This window comes from Typopeltis vanoorti, chromosome 22 (assembly GCF_054136105.1).
Source record: "Typopeltis vanoorti isolate ZY-2024b chromosome 22, IOZ_Tvanoo_1.0, whole genome shotgun sequence".
Lineage (NCBI taxonomy): Eukaryota > Metazoa > Arthropoda > Arachnida > Uropygi > Thelyphonidae > Typopeltis > Typopeltis vanoorti.
The window spans coordinates 72,995,755-73,022,655 of record NC_143570.1 but is presented as its reverse complement, the minus strand read 5'-3'; the positions used below and the strand labels follow the sequence as shown (position 1 = coordinate 73,022,655).

At 36.4% G+C, this 26,901-nt stretch overlaps 1 protein-coding gene across 8 annotated transcripts in view; it reads right to left on the bottom strand.

Moving 5' to 3' along the window:
- The window catches only part of Bmcp (uncoupling protein Bmcp mitochondrial), a 475,843-nt gene that overhangs the window by 173,278 nt on the left and 275,664 nt on the right, over positions 1-26,901 (bottom strand). For all 8 annotated transcript variants that reach the window (XM_090411822.1, XM_090411820.1, XM_090411824.1 and 5 more), the window contains one exon: positions 5,296-5,394. In XM_090411822.1, coding sequence (XP_090267948.1) covers positions 5,296-5,394 — 99 coding nt within the window. The remainder of the gene's footprint in view (positions 1-5,295; positions 5,395-26,901) is intronic.

Sequence of the window (26,901 nt, the reverse complement as noted above, 5' to 3'; positions counted from 1 at the left end):
GTCTGCATGCCCTCAATCTATTCTCATAATCAATGTTGTACACTCCTGATATCATTTTTATTATCCATCTCTGCACCCTCTCCAAGGTTACAGAAAAAGGAGGTGTAGCTGATTTAATATTTCATAGACAATGGTGAAAGATGTTACTGTCTATTATCAGCAGAGGGGAAAATTGGGGCAGAACATTGCACCCTTCAATTGGGAAAGACCTAGGTTCGATTTTCGTTATGATGAGAGATATCTTGATCTCTCATCATGACGTTGATATGGGCATTTTCAACTGAAAGTGAGTCAGCCAATCTCATGCAGCCATATCAGAGTTCTTCTCCTGGAAACTCAGGTTTTTCAGGCAATTGTCATGAAAACATGCAATTCACAGACAAAAAATACTGATGTGGGTAATGGGCAGTAGATGGCATTGATGGTAGTAGTGTTGCTGTAACTGGAGAATTCAGTGGTAGGGAAGATGGCAAGATGCAGGTAGGAAATAGAGTAAAATGCCCTTCAATGATGAGACCTTGGGCTCCTTGGAGATGTCATGTTGTAATGATAATAACTTTCCTGGACAAAAATAAGTGGAGCTACTCTGATTCCAATGCAGCTATAAAAATGACTGAAGAACATAACTTCATCCAGTAAAATTACTTCTCTTATATGGGACGCACCTCATCTGTTTCACTGAAGGTACAGCATAACACTATTCATCATATTAACGAATGGTGAATTTCATAGATAGCTGTGTTTTGTTATAATGTTCAAGGTTTTTTTTTATTATTAAAATCGAACAGACAGCCGTTTTTGTGTTAATTACACACTATTTCATTTTTTGTAAGAGTTATTACTAAAAATACATTTTACTTATAAAATTTTTGTTAAATTTTCATTTTTTTTTTTTCGTCAAAGAGTAATTTACAGTACTGTATATTTTTACATACATTCTTTCTTCAAACAGGAAAGCCATTTTTTTACATATTCTTTTACCACAATATTATCACATCAACATAAAGCAACATTCGAATAATTTTATCATCATCACCATCAAATTCCTGCCATGTACCCTCAAGGGGTACAAAGGATATGATAGTACTACATGAAAAATTTACATCATTACTAACTTCCTATCTATAATTTTCCTCCAAATCAGTCTGTTACTTGTCAAGACTCCAACATTATCAGATCTTATATTTCTATTATCTAAGGCACTTTGTACAGTATCAATCAACCTATATCTTGGTCTTCCTCTGGGTCGTTTTTCTGCCAACCTGGCAGATAACACTTGTTATGCTAATCTTTCCTCCCCCATTCTATTTAAGTGACCATACTACATGAGATTAGCTCTGCTAATGCATTCCTGGATGCTGACAATGTCAAGTTCTTTCGTAATATCCTCGTTTTTTATATGATATTGTCATTAATGCCATCTGTTCGTGCCTCTAATCTTTCTCAGGCCTCTCATATCTGCATTCTCTAGTTTTTGGTCAAGTGTTTTACTTCTGACCTAGCTCTCAGATCCATAAGTTAAAATTGGTTTGAACACTGTCTTGTATACAGCTAATTTAGTGTTCCGGCTAATTTCTCTCTTATTCCATATGAATTTACTCAATTGACTTTCTACCAATCCAGCTTTGTTGATTCTGTTGTCTATTTCCATATTTAATTTACCATATTCACTGAAAATCATGCCTAAGTAGCTGAAATGTTTTACTTGTTCCACAGGTTTTCCGTTCACAATGCAGTTGACATTTTCAATGATTCTGCCTATTTTCATTGTCTTGGGCTTTTTATTGCTGACCTTCATACCATATCTATTACAATAGCTATTCAATTTAGTCAGGGAATCTTGCAGACTTGTAGCGGATTTATTTAGAAGTATAACATCATCTGCATAAAGTAAGGAGCTGAGATTAAAATCTCCAATTTTGATATCAGGTTTAATATTTAATACCACTTTCCTTCATAATGTGAACCATATAAATAATGAATAACAGAGGAGATAATGTACATCCTTGTCTCACACCAGAGTTAACATTAAATCATCTTCCTGTACTTCCTTCGATTCTAACTGCTGACTTACAACTCAAATAAAGACTAACTAATGCTTGATATAATGTCCCATTGACACCATATAACTGTAGCATATTGAATAGCTTCTCTCTTGGCACCTTGTCATATGCCTTTTCCAGATCGACAAAACTTAAATATAGATCTTTGTTATATTCCCATGCTTTCTCAACTATTTGTTGTAAAGTGAAGATCTGATCCTGACAGCCTCTATTTGGCCTGAATCCAGCTTGTTCTTCACCAAGCTTTTCTTCCACAATTCTTCTCAACTGTTTCTCAAGTATATCACCACATGACTCTGGTTGAATCAATCAGGGTTTCTTTCAAGGCTTGCCACTGAATCTCCAAGGTTTGGTTCATATTCTCAAACTCTTTCATTTTTTCTTCAATAATCTTTGTGTATTTTGGTCTACAGTTCACATCTGAAAGCTGTTCAACTTTTATTCGCTTTATAACTTTCTTACATGTTATTATTTTCAATATGAAATTCAATTTTATCTTGCTCAAGACTAAATAGTGATCACTTCCAATTTCAAATCCTATGTACACTCTGGTTTCCTGCACCAGGGAGAAAACATCACTATCAACAATAACATAGTCAATGTTGTTGTTGTTTATAGTCAATGCTATAAACAACAACAATTTCTGTTATTGTTGTTTATAGCATACTGTTTTAAATATGATAGTAATAGAGAAAAATAAAGTAATAAAATACAGTAAAAACAAAATTTTGCTGACCTGATTATATAGTGGGTTTTATCCTTTTCTTATTCCTTGCCTCTTCTCGCCATGTGAATTTGAGCACATTTTTATGTTGAAACATGGTGTTAGTAATAACCTGTCCGTGTCCTGAGCAGAAATCCAACAGATATTTGCCATTATTATTAGCTTAGCTCTTTTCTCCAAATTTTCCCAACATATTTTTGTATGTCTGACAATCATTTCCTACTCTGCTATTTAGATCCCCAACAAGGACCAACTTTTCATTTTTCATTGTGTCAGTTGCTTTTTCTAAAGCTTCAAAAAATTCCTCCACTTCTACCTTAGTAGAACCTTCTGTGGGACCATAGGCACAAATAAGTCTCATTGTCCAGTTCCCCATTCTCATATTTGCCCACATTACTCTACTTGAGACTGCCTGCCATTCAAGAAGATTGGCCTCGTATTTAGTGTTGAATACTATGGCTACTCCTTCTTTTCCTTGATTGTCATTTCCTGAATATAACATTTTGTATTTATTGTTCAGAAAGATCTTACCAGTTTTTGTCTTTTTTTTTTTTGTTTCAGTCACCCCTATTATGTCGATCTGGTACTTATCTAATTCATCAGCTAGCTCCATTTCTTTGCCATTTAGGCTTCTTATGTTGACAGTACCAATCTTTAACTCTGGTGATGTTAGGTTGGGGTGTGTTTTCAGATTTGTTCCAGTAGCTGACTTTTCGTGGTTCGCCCTGGTTCCCTGGCAAAAAACAATGGGGTCCTTGTTTAACCAGGCGATGCCCCAGCCAGCATGAAATTTTGTCATGTTATACCATCATTTTGTATTTTGGTTTAAGCCAATAAGAATACAATTTGGTTGGCTAAGTCCCAAATTGCCAGCCCATCCTTATTTGTTCAGTATCCAGGTAGATTCCCAACAGGGTGCACCACGAGAAGGTGAGGATTGGTCATTAGGTCAGAAGTCCTGGATGGTTCTCTGCATTCCTTTAAAGGCTATGTGGAGGTTTCCTCTGAGGTATATAGTTTTGACCCTTAAGCACCCCAAATAAATATATATATATATGGTATAAAAAAATTTCACAAGGGTGGTGCAAAGACTGATGTATCCAACTATTGAATAATCAGTTTCAAAAAATTGGTTAGGGCTCGCATTCAGAAATGGGTTGATAGCAAATCTCTACTTTTCAAAAAACAGCATGCGTTTACTAAGGGAAGGTCATATTTTACCAACTTGTTCACATTATATAGTAATGTTACTACTGAGTTAGACAACAGAAATGGATACACCATGATACGTTTGTATTTTGCTAAGGCTTTTGACAGAATGCAGCATGGAAGACTGCTACATAAATTGAAAAATATGAGTTTGGATTATAAACTACTGGCATGGAAAAGAGGACGGCTGACTGACAGATATCAAACAGTAGTATACGAGGGTTGTGAATCTGGTTCTCCTGGTCTCCTGGTTTCCATGTTGATTCTGATACAGTGGAAAGAGTAAAAAGGAGAGTGTCAGAAATGATATCAGAATTGTGGAATACTGATTATGAAGACAGATTGAGAATTTGTAGGCTGCAGACAATAGCAAACAGGATAAAGAGGGGTGATATGATTGAGAACCTTACAAACTTCTGAAAGGGTCATACAGGATTTCAGTTGATGGAATTTTTCAATTAACAAAAGGTGGGGAAAGGACAAGAGGGCATCTTGGAAGTAGAGAATGAATGCCGTTAAGGAGCTGAGGGGCTAGATTTTTCTCTCATAGAGTGGTGCAGGATTAGAATGGATTGCCATTTTATGTTGTGTGTGTGTGTGTACAAGCAGCGTGAATGAATTCTAGAATAAGTATGATAGTTTTTGCATGTAGTATATGGCCTCCCTCGATGAGTCCCTGACTCCCTAGAGGTCTTTCTTAATAAAAAAAAAAAAATACTGATCATTGAATGAACTTTGTTTACTGTAATGTTTTTTGGTCCAAATTAATCATGGTAAGTGGATAATACATGTTTACCAGATGTACCTTTGGTGTGGGGAAATTAAACAACTCATTAGTTGTTTAATTTTTAATTATGGCTAGGCTAATGTATAATACTTATAAATTCCACATATTCTATTTTGGAATCTACATGCTTTTTGCAGGATAAAAAACCATATATTCCAGAAATGGTATCTCCTCCCAAAATTAACTTCAAAAAATATACTTATAAACGTTCTCATAGTATAGTGTTGATCAAACACCTGGTTCTTTCCAACAAAAGGCAAGTAGCATGTTAACACCAACCATGTTAACATCAGGTGCAGATCTAGGAGACTGAGGACAGCTTCATTTAAAAATCTTTGTTTATATATATTTTTTATCACAACCCTAACAAAATGGTAAAGTAAGGTAGTTTGCTCTTGTTTCTTAAGAGTTCAATGGAAAAAACAGTCTTGTCAAGTAGTCTTCATTTAACTTTAACAAATAATCTCTCTTCCATTTTACTCCTTCACAGGTAAATTTTAAATACTTCTTACCCTCCATAAACCATTAATTCCTTCTTTATTATATATGTCTAAGAAGCACTTCATCATTCCTTGCTTATCGTAGAGTTGCTTCTGTGCTTGCATTCTGACCTGAGGTGATAAAAATGAAATTATAATAATATTAAATATCTGAAAACATTTAGACAAGCAAAAAAAAATATGCAGTAAATAAATAAACTAAACACAAATTAAATAGATTTAAAAAAGTATGCCAATTTTTTTTGTTATTGTTGTTGTTGTTGTTTATAGCATACTGTTTTAAATATGATAGTAATAGAGAAAAATAAAGTAATAAAATACAGTAAAAACAAAATTTTGCTGACCTGATTATATAGTGGGTTTTATCCTTTTAGCCAAGTGTAAGCAAACAAAGTTTGTGCCTGAAATACTTCCAGGACTGGGGAAACGCATGGTAAAGGTGGTATAAGTTCGCATCACTTGCCTTAGTATCTCACATAATACAAATCACATCTCCTTGCAGACATGTATGATGCTATGCATTAAGGGAAGGGCCGCTATCCAGACAGGTTTTGACCTTTATTGAGGTCTCATCAGTTGGAGCCAGATCCAGGTGATACTAAGGTAGAAGTAATGGAGAAGTCATATTTACCTATACAAGTTTCCAAGGGATGTTAACAGCTTATTATTAAAATTCTCTGCATTAGAGATAGTTGATGGAAGTTTTTTAACTTGGTTATGCTACCAATTATATATTTAGTTTAATCCTTTATCCAAGTGTAAGAAAACAAAGTTTGTGCCTGAAGTATTTTCAGGCACAAACTAATACTGGGGCAACTCGTGGTAAAGATGGAATAAGTTCTGATCACTTGTCTTAGTATCTCCCATATGGTGATATGACTTCAGCATTACTTCCAGCATAGTATCACCACCTCTGGGTCTGGCTCCCACTGATGAGACCTCAATAAAGGTCGAAACTGGTCTGGGTAGTGGCCCTTCCCTTAATGCATAGCATTACACATGTCCATAAAGAGATGTGCTTTGCATTATGGGAGATACTAAGGCAAGTGATGAGAACTTATATCACCTTTACCACGAGTTTCCCCAGTCCTGAAAGTACTTCAGGCGCAAACTTTGTTTGCTTACATTTGGATAAAGGATAAAACCCACCAGTAGCGCACTCAGGATTTAATCTTGGAGGGGGCTGAGTACTCAAGTTTTAATCTTTGGGGGAGGGGGGCGAGTTGAGTAGACGATATGAGAATGTACACTACATTGCATATGACTTATGACTGATCATCTGCAGTGATCGCCAATGATACCTGTGATCTCCTCTGGCACGGCTTGGGCAAACGAAGTAGCTCTCGGTCGGCAAGAGCATTTCTTTGTTCGCCTTGCATTCACAGTGTCCGGGATTCCTGAGAGCTATAGGGTATTCCCATCTTATTGTGGCCGCTAATTCATTTTAAGTAGTATAGAAATAGAAGACAACATAAATAAAAAAAAAAATGAATTTTAATTAGGAAAAGATTTTTGGAAAATTTCCTAGTGTTTTTTTCCTTTTTCTTTGAAGGGGGGCAGAGCCCCCTTGGCCCCCACCCTGGGTGCACCACTGAAACCCACTATATAATTAGTAGCATAGCTAAGTGAAAAAACTTTCATAAATTTTGCTGACCTGGTTTGTGGGTAGTTAGTGCATTTACTCTTCTATTATATAGTGTTTTAAATATGGTAGTAATACAGCAAAAATAAAGTAATAAAATACAGTAAAAATAAAGTTTTACTGGCCTAGTTTATGGATGGTTAGTGAATCAACTCTCCTATCAACAGGTTGCATGTTTAAATCGTGCCATAGGCATCAATGGGACTGTCTATAGGTGTAAGTTGAATTTTATCGCCTGGTGTACTACTATCCACTTACAGGCCTAAAGTGGTTTGAAAAAGGTTCATGATATCAAGAGCAGGGTTTCCAAATCATGTAAAAAATACAAAAAAAAAATTAATTAATAAAAATAGAAAAAAATCCTTAAACAACCCAAGGATTAATTAGATTTTCAATCTTTCATGGGGGAAAAACTGCATAAAAAAGTATAGTAATAATTGCCTGGTCTGGTTGGTCAAGTGGTCAGCGTATCCTGCCGAGGGCATGGATGTTTGTGATTGTCTGTGAAAATACTATTGCTAGGTTGGCAGTAGATGGCGTTGGTGTAGTTGCAGTTCATAGTAATTGGTAGGTTGAGTGGTGCAAACAGAGTTGCAGAGTAGGTACCCTCCCTCGATGAGTCTTTGGACTCCCTGGAGATGTCACATAATAATAATAATAATGACCATTCCTTGTTTTTTCACAGAGTTGGCTCTTTTTTTCCATTCTAATGATATAATAAAAATGAAATCATAATGCAGTTTAATATCTGCATATTCAACAAAAAAAATGCTGCAATTAACTGAAACATTTAAAGTTAAACACACATTTAAAAAATATGTCAAAAACAATGATAGCATTATAGAAAAAGACTTCCTAAATTTGATCTAATTAAAAGTAATAAAACAGGAGCCTCTTATTATTACTGGACTCATGGAGACCCAGACCTATTCATGGGTTCTTAATCTAGCTATAAAGTCATTACTATGTCCATTATTATTATTATCCTAAGACTGAAAGGAGACAAAGATTCAACTAGGAAGTCCCTTTTGTCTTACACACAGCTCCTACTATGCCTTAAACACATTCAAATTTTCTGTACACACCACACTCTAGGTCAATGCATTCCAATCATTCACAACTCTCTCCATGCAAAACACTTGCTTCTCATTCTCTTTCTCATACCATCCTTATACAGCTTCCAGGGATGACCTCTGGTTCTCCGCTAATCTCCCATTATTTTATGAAAAACCTCTTCAATGTTAATTTTATAACAACTCCTTACTAATTCATAAATCTCTATTATTCCCTTCTTCCTCCTATCCACTAGACTCTACAAATTGCATTGTTTCAATATTCCTCTTATTTTCTCCATCTCCAACAATATATCCACACCAAGAGTAAATTTTGCATCCCATCTTTCTTTTCCAAATTTTAAAACCTTATACAACAAGGTGGCCATTAAATAACTTTCCCTCTTTGGAGGCATCTGTGTGCAACGTTGCTACTGCGGTGCAATTTGTTGCACACAAGAAAGGTCAGCACATTGAAAATCGTGTATGTGGTCCAGAGGATCATGATGAATAAAACATTATTTTCTGTGAGTTCAATCACTACATTAATTTCTGTGCAAGTTGTTGTTTTAGTTTAATTATTATTATTATTATTATCATTGTAATGCACCACATATCCAGATGGAATGAGTGACACGGTTGTCGCTTACACCGTTGAAATGTTCTTATTCCATTTTATCTGCCTTTAATGTAATTATCCATTTGTTTTCGGCTCTGCCAGTGCCAAAAAAATCCCCCTATCAGCGACTTTTGGTACTAAATCTTTTTTTGTGGAAATCATCTGCTCATGCCTTCAAAAGTCTAAATATAAAATTTGGTCTCATTATGTTTATTGGTTTTAGCTACAGATGCCTCCAAAGAGGGAAAGTTATTTTATGGCTACCCTGTATTTCTCAACATTATTATTATTCGTGACACCTCCAAGGAGTCGGAAGACTCATCGCAGGAGGACACCTACTGTACAACTCTTCGTCTCCACTACTACACAGAACCTATACTACCAATCACCTACATCAACGTCATCTACTGCCCACAACCACCATCACCACCGCTAGAATTTTTTGTCTGTAAATTGCGTGTGTTCTACATAGAACATCAAATCCCACAGCCTTATTAATATCAGGTTTCTTTAATTCCCCATATATCTTTAATTCCCCATAATATGTTAGCAGTGCTTGGGATAAAATCAGCGGGTATCTGAGGAAAGCAATATCAGATTGTGTCCCCATGGTCAGGAGGTCAAACAAGGCAGGCATTAGATGGATGAGCAGTAGTATCAAGCTTGAACTACAAAAAAAGAAAATGTTATGGAGAATTTACAAGGAGAAGGGCAATCAGGACACCCATGAGCAGTACAAGGCTCAAGCTAGGAAGGTTACCAGCATAGTAAGAAAAGCTAAATCAGATTATGAGAAGACCTTAGCCAAAGAGATCAAGGGTAATCCCAAAGAGTTCTTCCGCTATGTGGCAAGTAAGAGGAAGAATGACTTCGGAAGGATAACCTTAGTGGGTGCTGATGGTATTGAGGTGACAAAATCAGATGTAATAGTCGAGTTACTGAGTGATCACTTCTCAAAAGTCTATCACCCAAGTGAGGATATCTCTATACCTATAGCAATACCTAATGTGAGAATTGAAGCTAAAGAATCAGAGGTATTAAATATATTGCGAAACTTAAATGCAAACACTGCGGTAGGCTTAGATGGAATATCAGCTCGGGTGTTGCGTGAATGTGCAAATGAATTGTCAACCCCTCTTACCTGGATATTTAATTTAAGTTTGAACTCTGGTATGGTCCCTAGGGAGTGGAAGTTAGGCAAAGTGGTTCCTTTGCATAAGGGTGGCTCTAAAACTGCAGTATTGAATTACAGACCAATCACCATCTCAGGAGTAGTGGTAAAAGTATTGGAAAAGTTGGTTAAAGACAAAATTCAAGAATGGGTGGATCAGGATATGATACTCTATAGAGGCCAACATGGTTTTGCTAAAGGTAGATCCTGCCTTAGCAATCTATTAACTATCCATAATAGAATAACATCAGAGTTGGACAAAGGAACTGGCTACACAGTGGTACTTCTGGATTTTGCTAAGGCTTTTGACAGGATACCCCATAGAACACTGTTACGCAAATTGGAGCAGATGGGAATGGATATTAAATTGGTGATATGGATAGGAGAATGGCTCAGGGAGAGATACCATAAGGTGGTGTATGGAGGAGCCGAGTCCAGAATGAGGCAGGTGACCAGTGGTGTGCCTCAGGGCTCTGTGCTTGGGCCAATGTTGTTTAATTTGTATATAAATGATATAGGAAACGGCTTAAAGGGAGATATTCAGTTGTTTGCTGATGATGCAAAGTTGTGTAGTGCAATAAAAAATCAAGCTGATGTTGAAAGTTTGCAGGAGGATTTAAATAAGCTGGTAAAATGGGCAAAAGAAAATGGATGTCAGTTCAATGTGGAAAAGTGTAAAGTCTTGCATTTTGGGATTAAAAGATTACCAGCTGTGTACTACATAGATGGAAAGGTACTCCAAGAGATTGATGAGACTAGGGACTTAGGGGTATTGGTAGATAAGGAGATGAAGTTCAGAGGACACATTGCTAAGGTGTCCAAGATTGCACATAGGATTACTTGGTTGTTGAGGAACACACTGACATCCAGAGATAAAGAGGTTATTATTCCCCTTTATAAAGCATTGATACTTCCACATTTGGATTACTGTGCTCAGGTCTGGTCACCTGGATTCCTTGGAGATGAGGAGGCTGTGGAGAGGGTTCAGAGAAGAGTGACCAAGTTGGTGAGTGATATAAAAAATGCTCCCTACATTGATAGATTGAGAGCTTGTGGATTGCAGAGATTGGTTGATAGGCGAAGAAGAGGGGATATGATAGAAACATTCAAATTACTAAAAGGTTTTTATAGGATTGATGCAGGGGAAATGTTTCAGCTGTGTGATAGTGATGGAAGAACAAGAGGTCATCTCTGGAAATTAAAGAAGAGTGTGGTAAACAAAGGTGTCAGAACAAGGTTTTTTGCCTGGAGGGTGGTGAATGAGTGGAATTCATTGCCTGACTTTGTTGTGAGCTCTTCATCTGTAAATGAATTCAAGAAGAGATATGACAGATATTGTTTTGCTAGTTTGGGTCTCCCGCGATGAGTCTACTGACTCCATGGAGATACCCGTAATAATAATAATAATAATAATAATAATAATAATAATAATAATAACCTCTTCCTCACTCACATTCAGCATATTCTCCTCATCATCCACTGCTCTCAAACTCTCCATGTTGTCACACTCACAAGGATGAAAGACCTTTATGAACTGCTCATTAAATATCTCAACTATATTCTCCACTGCAGTTGTCCTAATACCATTTTCTCTAATCCATGCCATCCTACCATAATCATTCTTATTTTTGCTGGCTACATATTGAAAGAACTCCCTGGGATTTTTTTTTTTTTTTTTGGCTTCATTAGCTAACATTAATCTCTTCGTTCATCTATTTCACACTTACCTTATTTAACTTTCCAACCTTTGGAATACATTTAGATATTGCTTCTACTATGTAGTTCTTGAATATCACCCAAAGCAGCATTGATCTCCTTCTCACCCCTCATTCCATGCTGTCTCCAGAGCTTGCCAGGATTACCAGCCTTATAGTTCCACATATACCCTTCCCTCACAGAAGTCCTCACACTGCTGGCAATCACCCTGGTAATCACTTCATGATCACGCTCACCAACTATAGGGTGATTTGACCAACTATAGGGTGATGAGATGATGAAATCCAAGACCCTCAATCCTTGTGTGCCCTGTTGCATACTCCCTGAGGTAGTTGTCCATCAAATACTCAAGAAATTCATTTCCTTTATTTCCTGTTACTATCTCATCATCCCAATCTATATTGTTGTAATTAAAATTATCCATAATGATCACCCTTTTCCAATTTGTTTGGCTAATTTGCTTATACATTTCTTGGTCACTACCCTCCACATTACCAGGTCTAAAGCAACATCCAAGAAAATATTTCGTTCTATTCACTTCTATCTCACACCATACTGCCTCAAAACCATTACCACTATTTCCCTCTTCCATCTCTATCTTGCATGAACTGATTTTTTTTATCTTCAGTAGTACTCCACCTCCCTTTCTACCTTTTCTATCTTCATGAAATTCATCATATCCTTCCATCTCTATTCCTTTCAAGATGTCATCCTCATCCAACAATTTTTCACTTATTCTAAAAATTTTTAGGTGAACAAACTCACTCATTGCAACCATTTCATTTCCCTTGTTTTTAATACTTCCAGCATTCATATACAAACATAACAGTTCATTCCTGGATATATAACAAGTTTTGCTGATACCAGTTATTAGATATGACTTCTCCATACTTTCTTCGAGCTATTTTTTTCTCCTTACTCGTCCCAGAACCTTCTTCAAGTCCAACTGTTTTCCCTACATCCAAGGTCATCTCCTTCCCTTTTTGTCTACACACATTCACATCCTCTTAGAGCATCACCCTTTCTCCTGCTGTGTTCCCCAGTCCACCCAGAGTCTCCCCGTTTCCCTGTTTGTCTTGCAGGCTTGTTCTCATTCTCTACACTCATACTAACCACTTCTTCATTCATAAGAACCACTTCAATCTCTGCTTTCTCACTCTCTTGCTCTTTCACATAGCTTCTTACTTGCTCCTATTCATTCTCTGCGCTCATTACTCTCTCTTCCAGCAGCAGTTTCTCGAAATGACTCCCACCAAAACCATTCAAATTCAATCCATCACAATTATACAGTTCAATTCTTCCTTTAAACTCATTCCACACATTAACAAACTGAACTCCTTTCTCTTCACACATTTCTGCTAACATATCATTCATGATTCTTGCTCTCTGCCTCATCTCATCACTATCACACCCAGGGAAATACACTCACTACCTTTCCTGTCACACTATCATCTTTTATCCTTCTCATATCCAATATCCAATTGGATTAGTCCTCATATCCAATGCCTCAATCACTCTATTCATTTTACCTCCAGGAAAACAAACCTTGTGCATCTTCTCATTTACCACACTTCTAAGAATCAAATTGCCATACAATTAACATGACCAATTTTTTTACAATGAAAAGGAGGACGAAAAAATTTAAGAAAAAAGTACAACGTAAATAAATGAAACATTTTATTAATTTAAACAAAAATACACTAATTATGCATACATCCCTTTTAATTATTTAATTAAACGAGTATTTTTCTATTGAATGAATATTTTTGTCAATATATCATTTTCTAACAATATATTGGAAATTTCGGAGCAAGAAATATCCTTCATATTGAATTTTACGGTAAGTGCTGCAGCTAGAGTATCAACATTCAATCTTGATTTCTCACTTGTCCAAAAATCATTACCAATCAAAAAAACTCTTTCAACTGCTGCATTAGTTCCAGGGCAGCACAACGTAAATTCAACAAGAATAACTAAATTTTCATATGGAATGTGTTCATTTTTGAAATGGTTAAATATTTCCACCCATCTTTTATCAATTTCAACATGTTGATTTTCCCATTGTTCTAATTTATCAGAATTTAAATATACATTCAGTCATCTAATTTCTTCAAACAGACAATTGTCATCGATTTTAATATCAGGCATTTCTTTCGATAAAAACTCAACACAATTTTCAATATCTGCCCAATTTACTTGCGATGAAGTCAAAAAACACCATTGAAAACTGTTATTTCCTGTGATATTTGTTTCAGACCATTCTTCAACATATTGGAAACATGTTTGGTAAAAATTCTGCACTTCTTTGATAAACTTTTCCATTATGCCAGGAATTGATTCCTCTAAGTTTGACAATTTTCTTTTTATTATTAAAGGAATAAATTTTTCTTCAAATCGTGATTTATATTGAAGGACAAAATCGTTCAAAACAAGACTAACTTCTGTAGCTGAAATATGTTCACCTTCAATCTTTTGAATCATTTTGTGGAAAATAGATGCCTGATTATGTACAAAATACATTAATATCTCCGATAATTCATAACTGAAAAAAGATTCCAGAATTTTTGGACATTTGTCTAAACTTAAAAAATATGAACGGAGAGGCTCAAATAATTGTAAAACACGCTCTATAGCAGGTGTTAGAGCGAGCCATCTAACTTTTGAATATCCTAAAAGTTTTTTGTATTCAACATTTGTGTCTTCACAAAATTGTTTTAAAGTAGCCACACGAACAGTAAAACGACTAAAATACAAATAAATTGTCGTTATTATTATTTCTACATCAATTGGCATGGCACATGACGCTGTGTTGATTGCATTTGACAAAATATGTGCATTACAACCTATTCCTAGTATTTTCTTTTGAAGTAAATCTTGTAATTTTACATAGACATTATTCACTCCTTTGTGTCTTCGCCCACCAAAATTTGTGTTTGTATTATCAGCTGTTAGTACAACAACTTTAGATTTCAAATTGTTTTCATTTATTACTCTGCATAGGTGGTTTGACAAAATTTCAGCAGTTTCGCCCTCAATGGATTCTAAATTTAAAATTTTTACTTGAATGGCCTTGGTAACATTATAATACCTTACTAGTATTGGATACAATTTGGTTTCATTATGATTTGATGCATCAGATAAAACCGTTACAAATGCTGCATTTTTCAAGTCTTCTGCAAGTATTTTATCACAGTAATTTTTAAATACTGATTTAATAATATCCTCACATTTTGTCCTGGCACATGAAAATTCAGCATTGTGAAACTTTTTTCAATAATTTAGTTGTACAATCCATACTACAAAAACTTTGATTGTGAATTATGGTATGAAATGCAAATGTTCCCTCCATTACAGCTAACTGTTTTTCGTCTTCAGAATAATTAGAAGTTTTAAAAAAATAGGTTACTTTACTACTGGAAGCTGATGCATCTAATGATTGCTTATGTTTGTTGGTGTTCAAGTGTTTCGTTATAGCTGCTCTGCCTCCAACTACAATAAAAATTCTCTTCTGCAAATATTGCAGAAAACAATGTTGTCTCTCTTTGATATGAGGAGTGGAAATTCCTTTTTCAATTGATCGTTGAAATGGCATTTCCTCTTTCTTGATTTTTCCATCCCTTAAATGAAATTAAAAATTAAAAATAAAATATAGAGCCACACGAACGATGCAAGCACATTATGAATAAATAAAATTAATAATTAAAACTAAAACTTTAATAACAAAAGCGATAAAACTTTACTAAATCTATATTTAAATTATTTTACACTTGTGTTGAAAACAGGGTTGTATAAAATTGAATAAATGAATTAATAAAACGTGAATTGTACTTTCCTGAGTATAATATTCACTGAGAAAGAAATAATTTCGTATTTCCGTTAGAAATAAACATGAATTATAATATAGAGATAAAGTAAACAAAGTGAAGTGCGCAATGGTGTGAGACAAGGGCGAGACACGTGAAGTTCTCCTATGCCTTGCGCATGCGTTTCATAATCGCGTCTTTCCGAACTGTACCATCACATGACGTGTAACAGTTCGGTGCGGTATCTCTGAATACAGAGATTAACAGATTAGTGTTAAAATAACGAAAAGGAGGACAGGTAGGAGGACACTTTTCGAGAAAGGACACAATCCACAAAAGAAGGACTGTCCTCCCTAAAGGAGGACGATTGTTCACCTTAATACAATGCCACTCATAGTTTTTTCATTACCATTTTCATACTGACATAATGGTCTGTTTTAGGGCCATTACTGTTTAACTTGTATATTAATGATATGGGTGAAGATTTGGATGGAGATATTCAGTTGTTTGAAGATGATACAAAGTTGGGACGAACCATGAAGAGTAGAGAAGATGTTGTGGCCTTACAAGAAAACTTGAATAAATTGAGTGATTGGGCAAGGAAATGGGCATGAGAGTTCAATGTTGCAAAATGTAAGGTTTTAAAATTTGGAAAACAAAGATGAGACGCAGAATTTATGTTTGGTGAGGATATATTGTTGAAGGTGGAGGAAACAAGAAATCTGCGGGTGATAGTGGACAAGGTTCTGAAATTTAGGGGACACATAGCCAAAATTGTGAAGACAACACAAAGGCTTCTTGGAATGATGCGGAGAACACTGACTTGTAGAAGTAGGGAGATTCTTGTTCCGTTGTATAAGGCTTTGATTAGGCCACACATGGACTACTGTGCCCAGATTTGGTCCCCTGGTTTTCGGAAGGATGAAGAGATGTTGGAAAGGGTCCAAAGGCAACTGACTAAGTTAGTTTCTGACCTCTGGAATGTCGAGTATGAGGAAAGATTGAGAAGATGTAATATGCAGAGTCTGGTGGACAGGAGGAAGAGGGGAGATATGATAGAGACCTACAAGTTAGTAAGGTGTTGTTATAGGATCAGTGCTGGAGAGGTTCTACAGAAAATAGAGAACCAGAGGTCATCCCTGGAAATTGTATAAAGAGGGTGTGAGAGGCAGGTTTTTTTTGTGCAGAGTTGTAAATGATTGGAATGCCTTGCCTGAGAGTGTGGTGTCTGCAGGGAGTTTGAATGTGTTTAAGACATGGTATAATGAGCTGTGTGTGTGATAAAAGGACCTCCCAGAGGAGTCTTTGACTCCATGAGGTCTTAGGATAATACTAATAATAATAATAATAATAATAATAATTTGTTTTTGTTTTCTTCACTCTTTCCATACATATCTACAATTCTATATTGTCCCTCATCTTCACTAACTCAGCTTTTAAATTATTATTATTATTCAGGCCGCCATGCAGTTAAAAGACTCATCGTGGGAATCTTGAATACTTTTTTCTATCATTCACTCTCACTATTTTATCACCAGTCACACACATTTGTTTACTGTCAATCACACTCACCACCTTATCATTAACTGTACTAAGCTTTTCAGCATGATTATTACCCACTTTATTGTTTATTTCACTCTGTTTTTTAACGTCATATATATTATCATCTGCTTTATCAGCAATCAAATTTTTTTCCACGCTATCATTTCCCCACACTTTCTGAACATTCACACGATCTTCATCTGTCATGTCAGTTATGATGCCATGTTCTCAACTTGCTGAAGGGTCAAAGCTGTATAACTGAGAGGAGACCTCCAAATAGCCTTTAAAGGAATGCGGAGAACCGACCAGGGCTTCTGACCTAATGTCCAATCCTCACCTTCTCGTGGTGCACCTTGTTGGGTATCTACTTGGATACTGAACGAACGAGGATGGGCTGGCAATTTGGGATTTAGCCGACCAAATTGTATTCTTATTGGTTAAACCAAAATAAAAAATGATGGTACAACATGACAAAATTTCATGCCGGATGGGGCGTCGCCCGGTTAAGCAAGGCCCCCATTGTTTTTGCCAGGGAACCAGGGCGAACAGCGAAAAGTCAGCTACTGGAACAAATCTGAAAACACACCCCAACTCAACATCACCAGAGTTAAAGATTGGTACTGTCAACATAAGAAGCCTAAATGGCAAAGAAATGGAGCTAGTGATGAATTAGATAAGTACCAGATCGACATAATAGGGGTGACTGAAACAAAAAAGACCAAAACTGGTGAGATCTTTCTGAGCAATAAATACAAAATGTTATATTCAGGCAATGACAATCAAGGAAAAGAAGGAGTAGCCATAGTATTCAACACAAAATACGAGGCTAATCTTCTTGAATGGCAGTCAGTCTCAAGTAGAGTAATGTGGGCAAATATGAAAATGGGGAACTGGACAATGAGACTTATTTGTGCATATGGTCCCACAGAAGGTTCTACTAAGGTAGAAGTGGAGGAATTTTTTGACGCTTTAGAAAAAGCAACTGACACAATGAAAAAGGAAAAGTTGGTCCTTGTTGGGGATCTAAATAGCAGAGTAGGAAATGACTGTCAGACATACAAAAATATTTTGGGAAAATTTGGAGAAAAGAGCAAAGCTAATAATAATGGCAAATATCTGTTGGATTTCTGCTCAGGACATGGACTGGTTATTACTAACACCATGTTCCAACATAAAAATGTGCACAAATTCACATGGAAAGAAGAGGCTAGGAATAAGAAAAGTCTCATTGACTATGTTATTGTTGATAGTAAGTGTGCCAAGAGAGAAGCTATTCAATACGCTGCAGTTATATGGTGTCAATGGGGCATTATATCAAGCAATACTTAGTCTTTATTTGAGTTGTAAGTCAGCAGTTAGAACTGAAGGAAGTACAGGAAGATGGTTTAATGTTAAATCTAGTGTGAGACAAGGATGAACATTATCCCCTCTGCTATTCATTATTTATATGGATCACATAATGAAGGAAAGTGGTATTAAACCTGATATCAAAATTGGAGACGTTAATGTCAGCTCTTTGCTTTATGCAGATGATGTTATACTTCTAAATAAATCTGCTACAAGTCTGCAAGATTCTCTGAATAAATTGAATAGCTGTTGTAATAGATATGGTATGAAGGACAGCAATAAAAAGACAAAGACAATGAAAATAGGCAGAATCATTGAAAATGTCAACTGTGTTGTGAATGGAGAACCGGTGGAACAAGTAAAACATTTCAGCTACTTCAGCATGATTTTTACTGAAGATGGTAAATTAAATATGGAAATAGACAACAGAATCAGCAAAGCTGGTATGGTTGAAAGTCAATTGAATAAATTCATATGGAATAAGAGAGAAATTAGTTAGAACACTAAATTAGCTGTATACAAGACGGTGTTCAAACCAGCTTTAACTTATAGATCTGAGAGCTGGGTCAGAAGTAAAACACTTGACCAAAGACTAGAGACCGCAGATATGAGAGTCCTGAGAAAGATTAGAGGCGTGAACAGATGGCATCAATGGCAATATCATATTAAAAATGAGGATATTAGGAAAGAACTTGACATTGTCAGCATCCAGGAATGCGTTAGCAGAGCTAATCTCAGGTGGTATGGTCACTTAAATAGAATGGGAGAGGAAAGATTAGCAAAACAAGTGTTCTCTGCCAGGTTGGCAGGAAAACGACCCAGAGGAAGACCAGGATATAGGTGGATTGATATGGTACAAAGTGCCTTATACGATAGAAATATAAGATCTGATAATGTTGGAGTCTTGACAAGTAACAGACTGATTTGGAGGAAAATTGTAGATAGGAAGTTAGTAATGATGTAATTTTTGCATGTAGTACTGTCATATCCTGTACACCCCTTGAGGGTACATGGCAGGAATTTGATGATGATGAAACTCATATTTAAGCAAGCCTCATGGTCTTTCAGAATATCACATTTTCTACATATCCACATTCATTCTTTTCTCTTATTCAGCCTCTCGAGCATTCTTTTCTCTTTCTCTTATTCAGCCTCTCACTGAGCATGCTGACGTGTGAATTCATAAAAACTTAAGCATTTAATGTGGAAGCAAGTGAGTTTGTGTGAAGGCACCCATGAAGCGAGTAAGTGTGACAATGACCAAGTGAGGAATCTAGTCTCTCATGCAGAAATATTGAATAGGGTAATCAATTCAGAAAGTAAAGGTGTGGTGGGGGACTAAAGGAATGCTTCCTTCCTTACCGTGTGATGGTACAGTAGCAGTGAGTCCCCTTTTTACAGGGGGGATATGGCACCATCTAGTCCCCCCTCCCCAAATTTTATCCGGGCTGCAGAACTGGCACAGGCTGACGAATCAGGCCTATGGCTGGGTCAGTATTCCTGGCTGTATTCTGTGTGTGTTCTCGAGACCGGTTTGCCTGCTTGTGGGATGAAAAACCCCAGATAAACTGGTGGAAAAAACCCTGCTGTCCACGCCCAAGACCGGCTAACTTGGCTATGGCTGAGGAAGATTCTTAAGCTCCTCGCATTGTCGACGGGAATCGAACCTAGGACACTCCTTCCCCAGGCATATGGTTGCGAAGCGCAAAGCCAGTAGGCTAACTGCACGGACAAAGGGATGCTATAAAGCAGCATTTCCCAAATTTTTCCTACGATGGAACACTTCACAAATCCTGAAATTTTTAATGGAACACTTTGGTTAGATGTGCAGCATTTAAAACTATTCCAGGCTCATATTAATATTAATTTTGATAATTTTTCACGGAACACTTCTGCACTTTCCGCAGAACACAATTTGGGAAACCCTGCTATAAAGTAATAAAATTAGTGATTTTTATATATTTTATTGTGCTTTTTCCTCACAAAATTAGAGTATTATAGTGTATTAGTGTAGATTTGTGTTTTTAGAGTATTTATTATTATTTTATTATTATTATTTGACACCCCAGGGAGTCCAAGGACTCATCGAGGGAGGGCACCTGCTCTACAACTTCATCTCCACCATTCAATCACCAACTTAATGCAACTATACCAACGCCATCTACTGCCGACCACCGCTGGTATTCCCACAGATAATCACAAACATCCATGCCCATGGTGGGATTCGAACCCACAGCCTTTTATGTGGAAAGCGGATACGCTATCCACACGGCCAACTTGGCCAGCAATTTAGTATCTTGAATTGTTGAAATCCCCCATAATAATTACATGACCTGTACTTTGGGAGTACAGGTCAAGAACTTATTATGGGGGACTTCAACTATGGAGATACAGACTGGAAGATCACATGACAGGAAGGAAATAAATAGAAATAGAATTTACACCAGCTGAGAGATAATTACTTAAAAGCAGCATGTGATGGAAGAGACTAGGGGTGAGAGTATTTACCTGGTCATAGGGTCAGAAGAGCTATCCATAACCAAGGTGACAACATTGCCTCCAATTGGTGAAAATGACCATGCAGTCTTGACTTGGGAAAACATAAAATATGAGGAATATTCTATCAAGAAGGGGTATATGTGGAAATACAAAGCAGTTGATTATGACAAGATTAGAAAGAAGCTTAAATCTGTGAGCTTAGAAAGAAGCTTTCTGTGCCAAGGCAATAAATACTGCAGGGGTAAGCATGTTAGTAGTGCATAGGAGATAGTTAAGAGTCACCTAGATGAAGTAGTATTAAATTGTATACCTATGGTAAGGAGGGTTAATTGGATAGGAATTAGATGGATGGGTAATATCATTAAGCACATGTTGTTTATTTTTTAACAGTATATATTAGAACACAGAGAAATTAGTAAATAATTAATTTATTAACTTATCGCTGATATTTCACTGGTGTTATAACCAGCATCTTCAGAGCACAAAAACACAGTTTGTCACAATATGCGAGACTATAACAACATGGTGTAAACAACGGACTAGTTAAATAGTGTGTATTGTGACAAACTGTGTTTTTGTGCTCTGAAGAAGCTGGTTATAACACCAGCGAAATATCAGCAATAAGTTAATAAATTAATTATTTACTTATTTGTCTGTGTTCTAATATATACCGTTAAAAATAAACAACGTGTACGACGAACACATAAGTCTGTCCACACGTTTAAGGATCATTAAGCACGAGCTACAGAAGTAGGGATCCCAGATACATTGGAAAAAAATATGGGACACTTATGACTGAAGGTGAAAGTTTACTATGCACATCCATCACATATGCCAGTCTTACAAAATGATTCTAACTTTCCAAGTGTGTGAGTGGTAAGATTTACTATGCACACACTTTACTAAGTATAAGTAAACAAATAGTAAATCAATTGTTAGGCTGAATATTTTCATTAAGCCACTTTAAGTTGCCTTCAAATGGTTTTTTACTTACTATTATAGATACAAAATAGATTGTTAATACAGTAATGCTCTTCTCACCTGACAATATTCTTATTAATCAATCAGTCTTGCTCACTCTTGCAATACTTTTCTGAAGAAATTTCACTTAACAATTGTTTGTTTTTAAGAATCATGTCATGAAAAGCTATACAATCCTCACTAAAGTATGATTTTACAATAAGCATTGATTTTACAGTTTTTACAGACAATTTGTTTTTCTCATCAGTCCACAGTAGGTCGACTCCAGGGAGTCGACAGACTAATTTATGACACATATGACATATCACACATGTGTAGAAATCAATTTTATGAGATTGGAATGCCTTTTCACTAATCAATCCTTCCTCTTGTAACTCAAGAAGTAGCTTCTTTTCGGTGGTAGTTGTCAATTTTCTTGCATTCATGCAAGAAAATAATCTTTCGACACACGCATTTGTTCCAGGGATCAATGAAGATACACATAACAAACTAAATTTGATAGTTCCCCTTCAACATTTTTTAAGAGATTCACCCAGTCTTCATCTAAATATTTGGATTTCAACATGCCCTTCACTTCACTATCTTCTTTGGACTTCAGAGCTGTTTTCACTATCATTACTTCATCAAACAAATTAGATTCAACAAGGTTTGATATGGCAGCGGTCTTATTAATGGTTTGGACTGTTTGAAGAACATTTTCCCAACATAATGCTGTTCTCAGTTTCACCCAAGACATACTGCCTAATTTCAGCATATACTGTGACCATTCTTTTATATATTATTATTATTATTATTACAGGCAACTCCAGGGAGTCGACAGACTCATGTATGACACATATGACATATCACACATGTGTAGAAATCAATTTTATGAGATTGGAATGCCTTTTCACTAAAAAATCCTTCCTCTTGTAACTCAAGAAGTAGCTTCTTTTCGGTGGTAGTTGTCAAATTTTCATTTCTTCTCATTTCAATTTTTCCAACCAGTGACTGTATAATTGACTGTGCTTCAACAAAAGATATCGTTTTGCCTTCTATGCTCCTAATAGTAGTATGGAACATTTCACATTGCAACTGCAGAAAAGTGGAAAACAACTTCGACACTGGGTTCTGGAAAAAGTCTTTCAATATTGTCGGACATTTATCTATTGAAAGAAAATAGGCTTTAAGTCCTTCATACATTTCATTCAACTTTTTGATAGCTGGATGCAATGACAGTCAACTTGTCTTTGAGTGTCCTAGAACTGTTTTATACTCATTGTCCACAAATTCACAAAATTCTTTTAGGGACTGGACTCTTACAGAGTATATATAAAAGTGTTGAAATATTTTAGCTATAACTACCTCAATGTCTACAGGCAATGTATCAGCTGCAGTTTGCACAGCATTGTTTAAAATATGAGTTGAGCAACCAATTCCAATCAATCCACAGCCAAACCTAGTTCTCAATTTATGGTACACGTTGTTTCTTCCCTTTCTCGAACATCCACCGAAGTTAGTATTAGTATTGTCTGCTAACAAGGATATGACTTTATCTTTAATCTTCCAAGATTTTAACAAGTCATATATGTAATCCGTAAGTCATTCTGTGTTTTCACTAGGAAGGTCTGTAAATTCTAGAATCATAGTTTTAACACCTTTTTCTGGAACGAAATATCGAACTATCAATGGCACTAATTTTGAAGCACCATGGTTTGAAGCGTCAATCAGGATAGATATATAATTTGCTTTCTCCATTTCCAGTTTGAATTGCTTAATTCCAAATGGAGGCAAAACATTTACAATTAACGCTTGTATTTTTGTTTGCCCCCATGTAAATTTTCTATCATATAATTTGCACATTATTTTAGATGTACAATCCACTGATCAAAAACTCTGGTTGTGAAAACACATGTGATACGCAAAAGTTGCTTCTTCTGCAGCAAGATTCTTTTTCACTTCCCCCCATCTCTTTCTTGGTAAAGAAATCACTGACTTTTGCAATTGTACTAGCTCAAGATGGAGATTTATGTCTTTTTGTAGCAATGTGCTGGGTAATGTTGGACTTTCTGCCATGCTCGACGCTAAACAAGCCACCACAAACCGTACACTCCACCTTATCTGTCTCGCCCAATTTAGTAGATTTTTTTAAAAATGGAAATTGAATTTTTAAAGCGTCTGTATAATTACACTTCCTTTTTGGCATTTTCAACATTCAACAGGGCCACAGGAGAATTGAAAAACTATACATTTTAACAGTAGCCGTACAGTAATTAATACTCTGCAAGCACCAACCTGTTTCTCTTGGAGTAAGCTTCTAAAATGGCATGGGCCAAGTGGAACATTCCGTGCTATTTAAAGCTGAGTCAATATCACAGCACATGCCAAAATGTCAATGCACATGCGCACTGTTCTAACAAACTTATCATTGTTGCAGTGTTGCCATCAATTGCCTTCAGAAAATAACAACGCATCGACAGTTCCCTGTAATGACAGAGAGCGATGTTTGTAATAGAATAGAAATTATACCGCATTGATTTTGTTATTCAGTCTTGAACTCTAAAATACAGGACAAAAAGCTGTCCCAAAGAGTTTCCTTGGGACAACAGGTTGCATTAGCCAAAAATGGGATGATCTTGTATTTTACGGGACGTCTGGGATCCCTATGCAGAAGAAGAAAATGCTGTGGAGAATATATAAAGAGAAAGGTGACCAGCAAACTTATGAACAGTACAAGGCTCAGGCAAGTAAGGTGACCAGCATGGCAAGGAAAGCAAAATCAGATTATGAGAAGAATCAAGCTGAGCAGGTCAAGGTAAATCCCAAAGAGTTCTTTCATTATGGCAAGTAAGAGGAAGAATGACTATGGAAGATTAATGAGTGATGATGGTCACGAGGAGACAGAAACAGACAAAATAGTTGAGTTACTAAGTGACCACTTTGCAAGGATATATCATCCTAGTGATGTTACTGCTTTAACCTGTGTAACAGACACTAATGTGGGAACAGAGGTAGATGAATTGGAAGTTCTTAGGATATTGCAGAATTTCAATGTAATTACAGATCTGGGATTAGATGGGATATCAGGTAGGGTTTTGCAAGAATGTGCAAGGGAACTGGCAATGCTTTTGACTAGGCTGTTTAATTTAAGTCTCGGCTCTGGTAGAATTCCAAGGGAATGGAAGGAGGGCAAATAATTCCTTTGCATTAGGGAGGTTCGAAGACTACAGTAGCAAATTATAGACCAATCAGCATCTCCAGCATGGTGGTAATAATATTAAAAAAATTGATAAAAAACAGAATTCAAGAATCGGCAGATAAAAATTATACTGCATGAAGGTCGACGTGGCTTTGTGAGGATTAGGTCATGCCTTAATAATTTACTAACTTTTTATAATAGAGTAATAGCTGAGCAGGATAAAGAAAATGGCTACACAATGATTTTGCTGGATTTTGCAAAGCCATATGACTGAATACCACATGGAACTCTGTTACACAAATTAGAATAAATGGATATGGATATGACACTGGTTAAGTGGATAAGAGGGTGGCTGATGGACAGATATCAAAAGATGGTATATGGAGAAGCAGAATCATGGTGAGAACAGGTGACTAGTGGTGTGCCGCAAGATTCAGTGCTGTGACCATTACTGTTTAATTTGTATATAAATGATATAGGATATTGAAAGTTTATTTTTCACTAGGTTAGACTATAATAAATTTAGTTTAATCCTTTATCCCAGTGAGAGCAAACAAAGTTTGTGCCCGAAAATATCTTCAGGACTGAATATAGTGTTATACTATCTTACCTGGGTAAGTAGTGCAACACCAAGACAACTCATAGCAAAGGTGGAGCAAGATACCAACACTCCTATCCCAGTATCTCCAATAATGCAAAACCCATCTCCTTGTGGACATGTATACTGTTATGCATTAAGAGATTGGCCACTACCCAGACTAGTTTCGACCTTTACTGAGGTCTCTTCAGTGGGAGCCAGGCCCAGAGTTGGAGATACCAGGCAGAAGCAGTAGCAAGGTCATCTTTACTTATAGGAGTTGCCAAAAGGTTTACAACCTTTTTTTTAAAATTACTCTGGATTTAGAAAAAGATGTTGAAAGTTTATTTTTCACTAGGTTAGACTATAATAAATTTAGTTTAATCCTTTATCCCAGTGAGAGCAAACAAAGTTTGCACCTGAAAATATCTTCAGGACTGAATATAGTGTTATACTATCTTACCTGGGTAAGTAGTGCAACACCAAATTGCTCCACCTTTGCTACGAGTTGCCTTGGTGTTGCACTACTTACCCAGGTAAGATAGTATAACACTATATTCAGTCCTGAAGATATTTTCAGGTGCAAACTTTGTTTGCTCTCACTGGGATAAAGGATTAAACTAAATTTATTATGATATAGGATATTACCTGAAAAGAAATATTCAGTTGTTTGCTAATGATGCGAAATTAGTTAGAGTAATAGTTAATCAAGATGATGTGGAGGGCTTGAAGGACAATTTAAAAAGGCTGTCAGTATAGGCAAAAAATAATGGGTGTCAGTTTAATATGGAAAATGTCAAGTTATGCATTTTGGGATAAATAGATTACAAGCTACGTATCACACTGATGGTACTGTACACAAGGAAATAGACGAAGCTAGTGATTTAGGTGTGGTGGTAGACAAGAGAGTTAAAGTTTAGAAGACATATTGCTAATGTACCCCATAAGATTACTTGGCCATTGAAGAACACAATAACTAGTAGAGATAAGGAAGTTGTTATTCCTCTTTATAAGGCCTTGATACACCCACATCTGGATTACTGTGCTCAAGTCTGGTCCCCTGGGTTTCTTGGGAATGAGAAAGCGGGTGGAGAGGATTCAGAGGTGAGTGACCTGTGGAATGTTCCTTATGAGGATAGATTGAAGGTGTGTGGATTGCAGAAATTGGTTGATAGGAGAAAAAGAGGGGATATGATAGAAACATTTAAGTTGCTTAAAGGGTTTTATATGACAGATGCAGGGGAAATGTTTCAGCACTTGGCTAGAGAGACCAGAACAAGGGATCATCTCTGGAAGTTGAATAAAAGTGTGGTGAGTAATGATGCGAGGACCCTTATTCACCACACTAGATTTTTTGTTTGGAGAGTTGCGAATGAGGGGAATAGGTTGCTAGAGGCAGTTGTGAGTGCTTTGTCTGTTAATGGGTTCGAGGAGAGGTTGATAGATTGGGTCTCCTGCGATGAGTCTTCGGACTCCATGGAGGTGCTCATA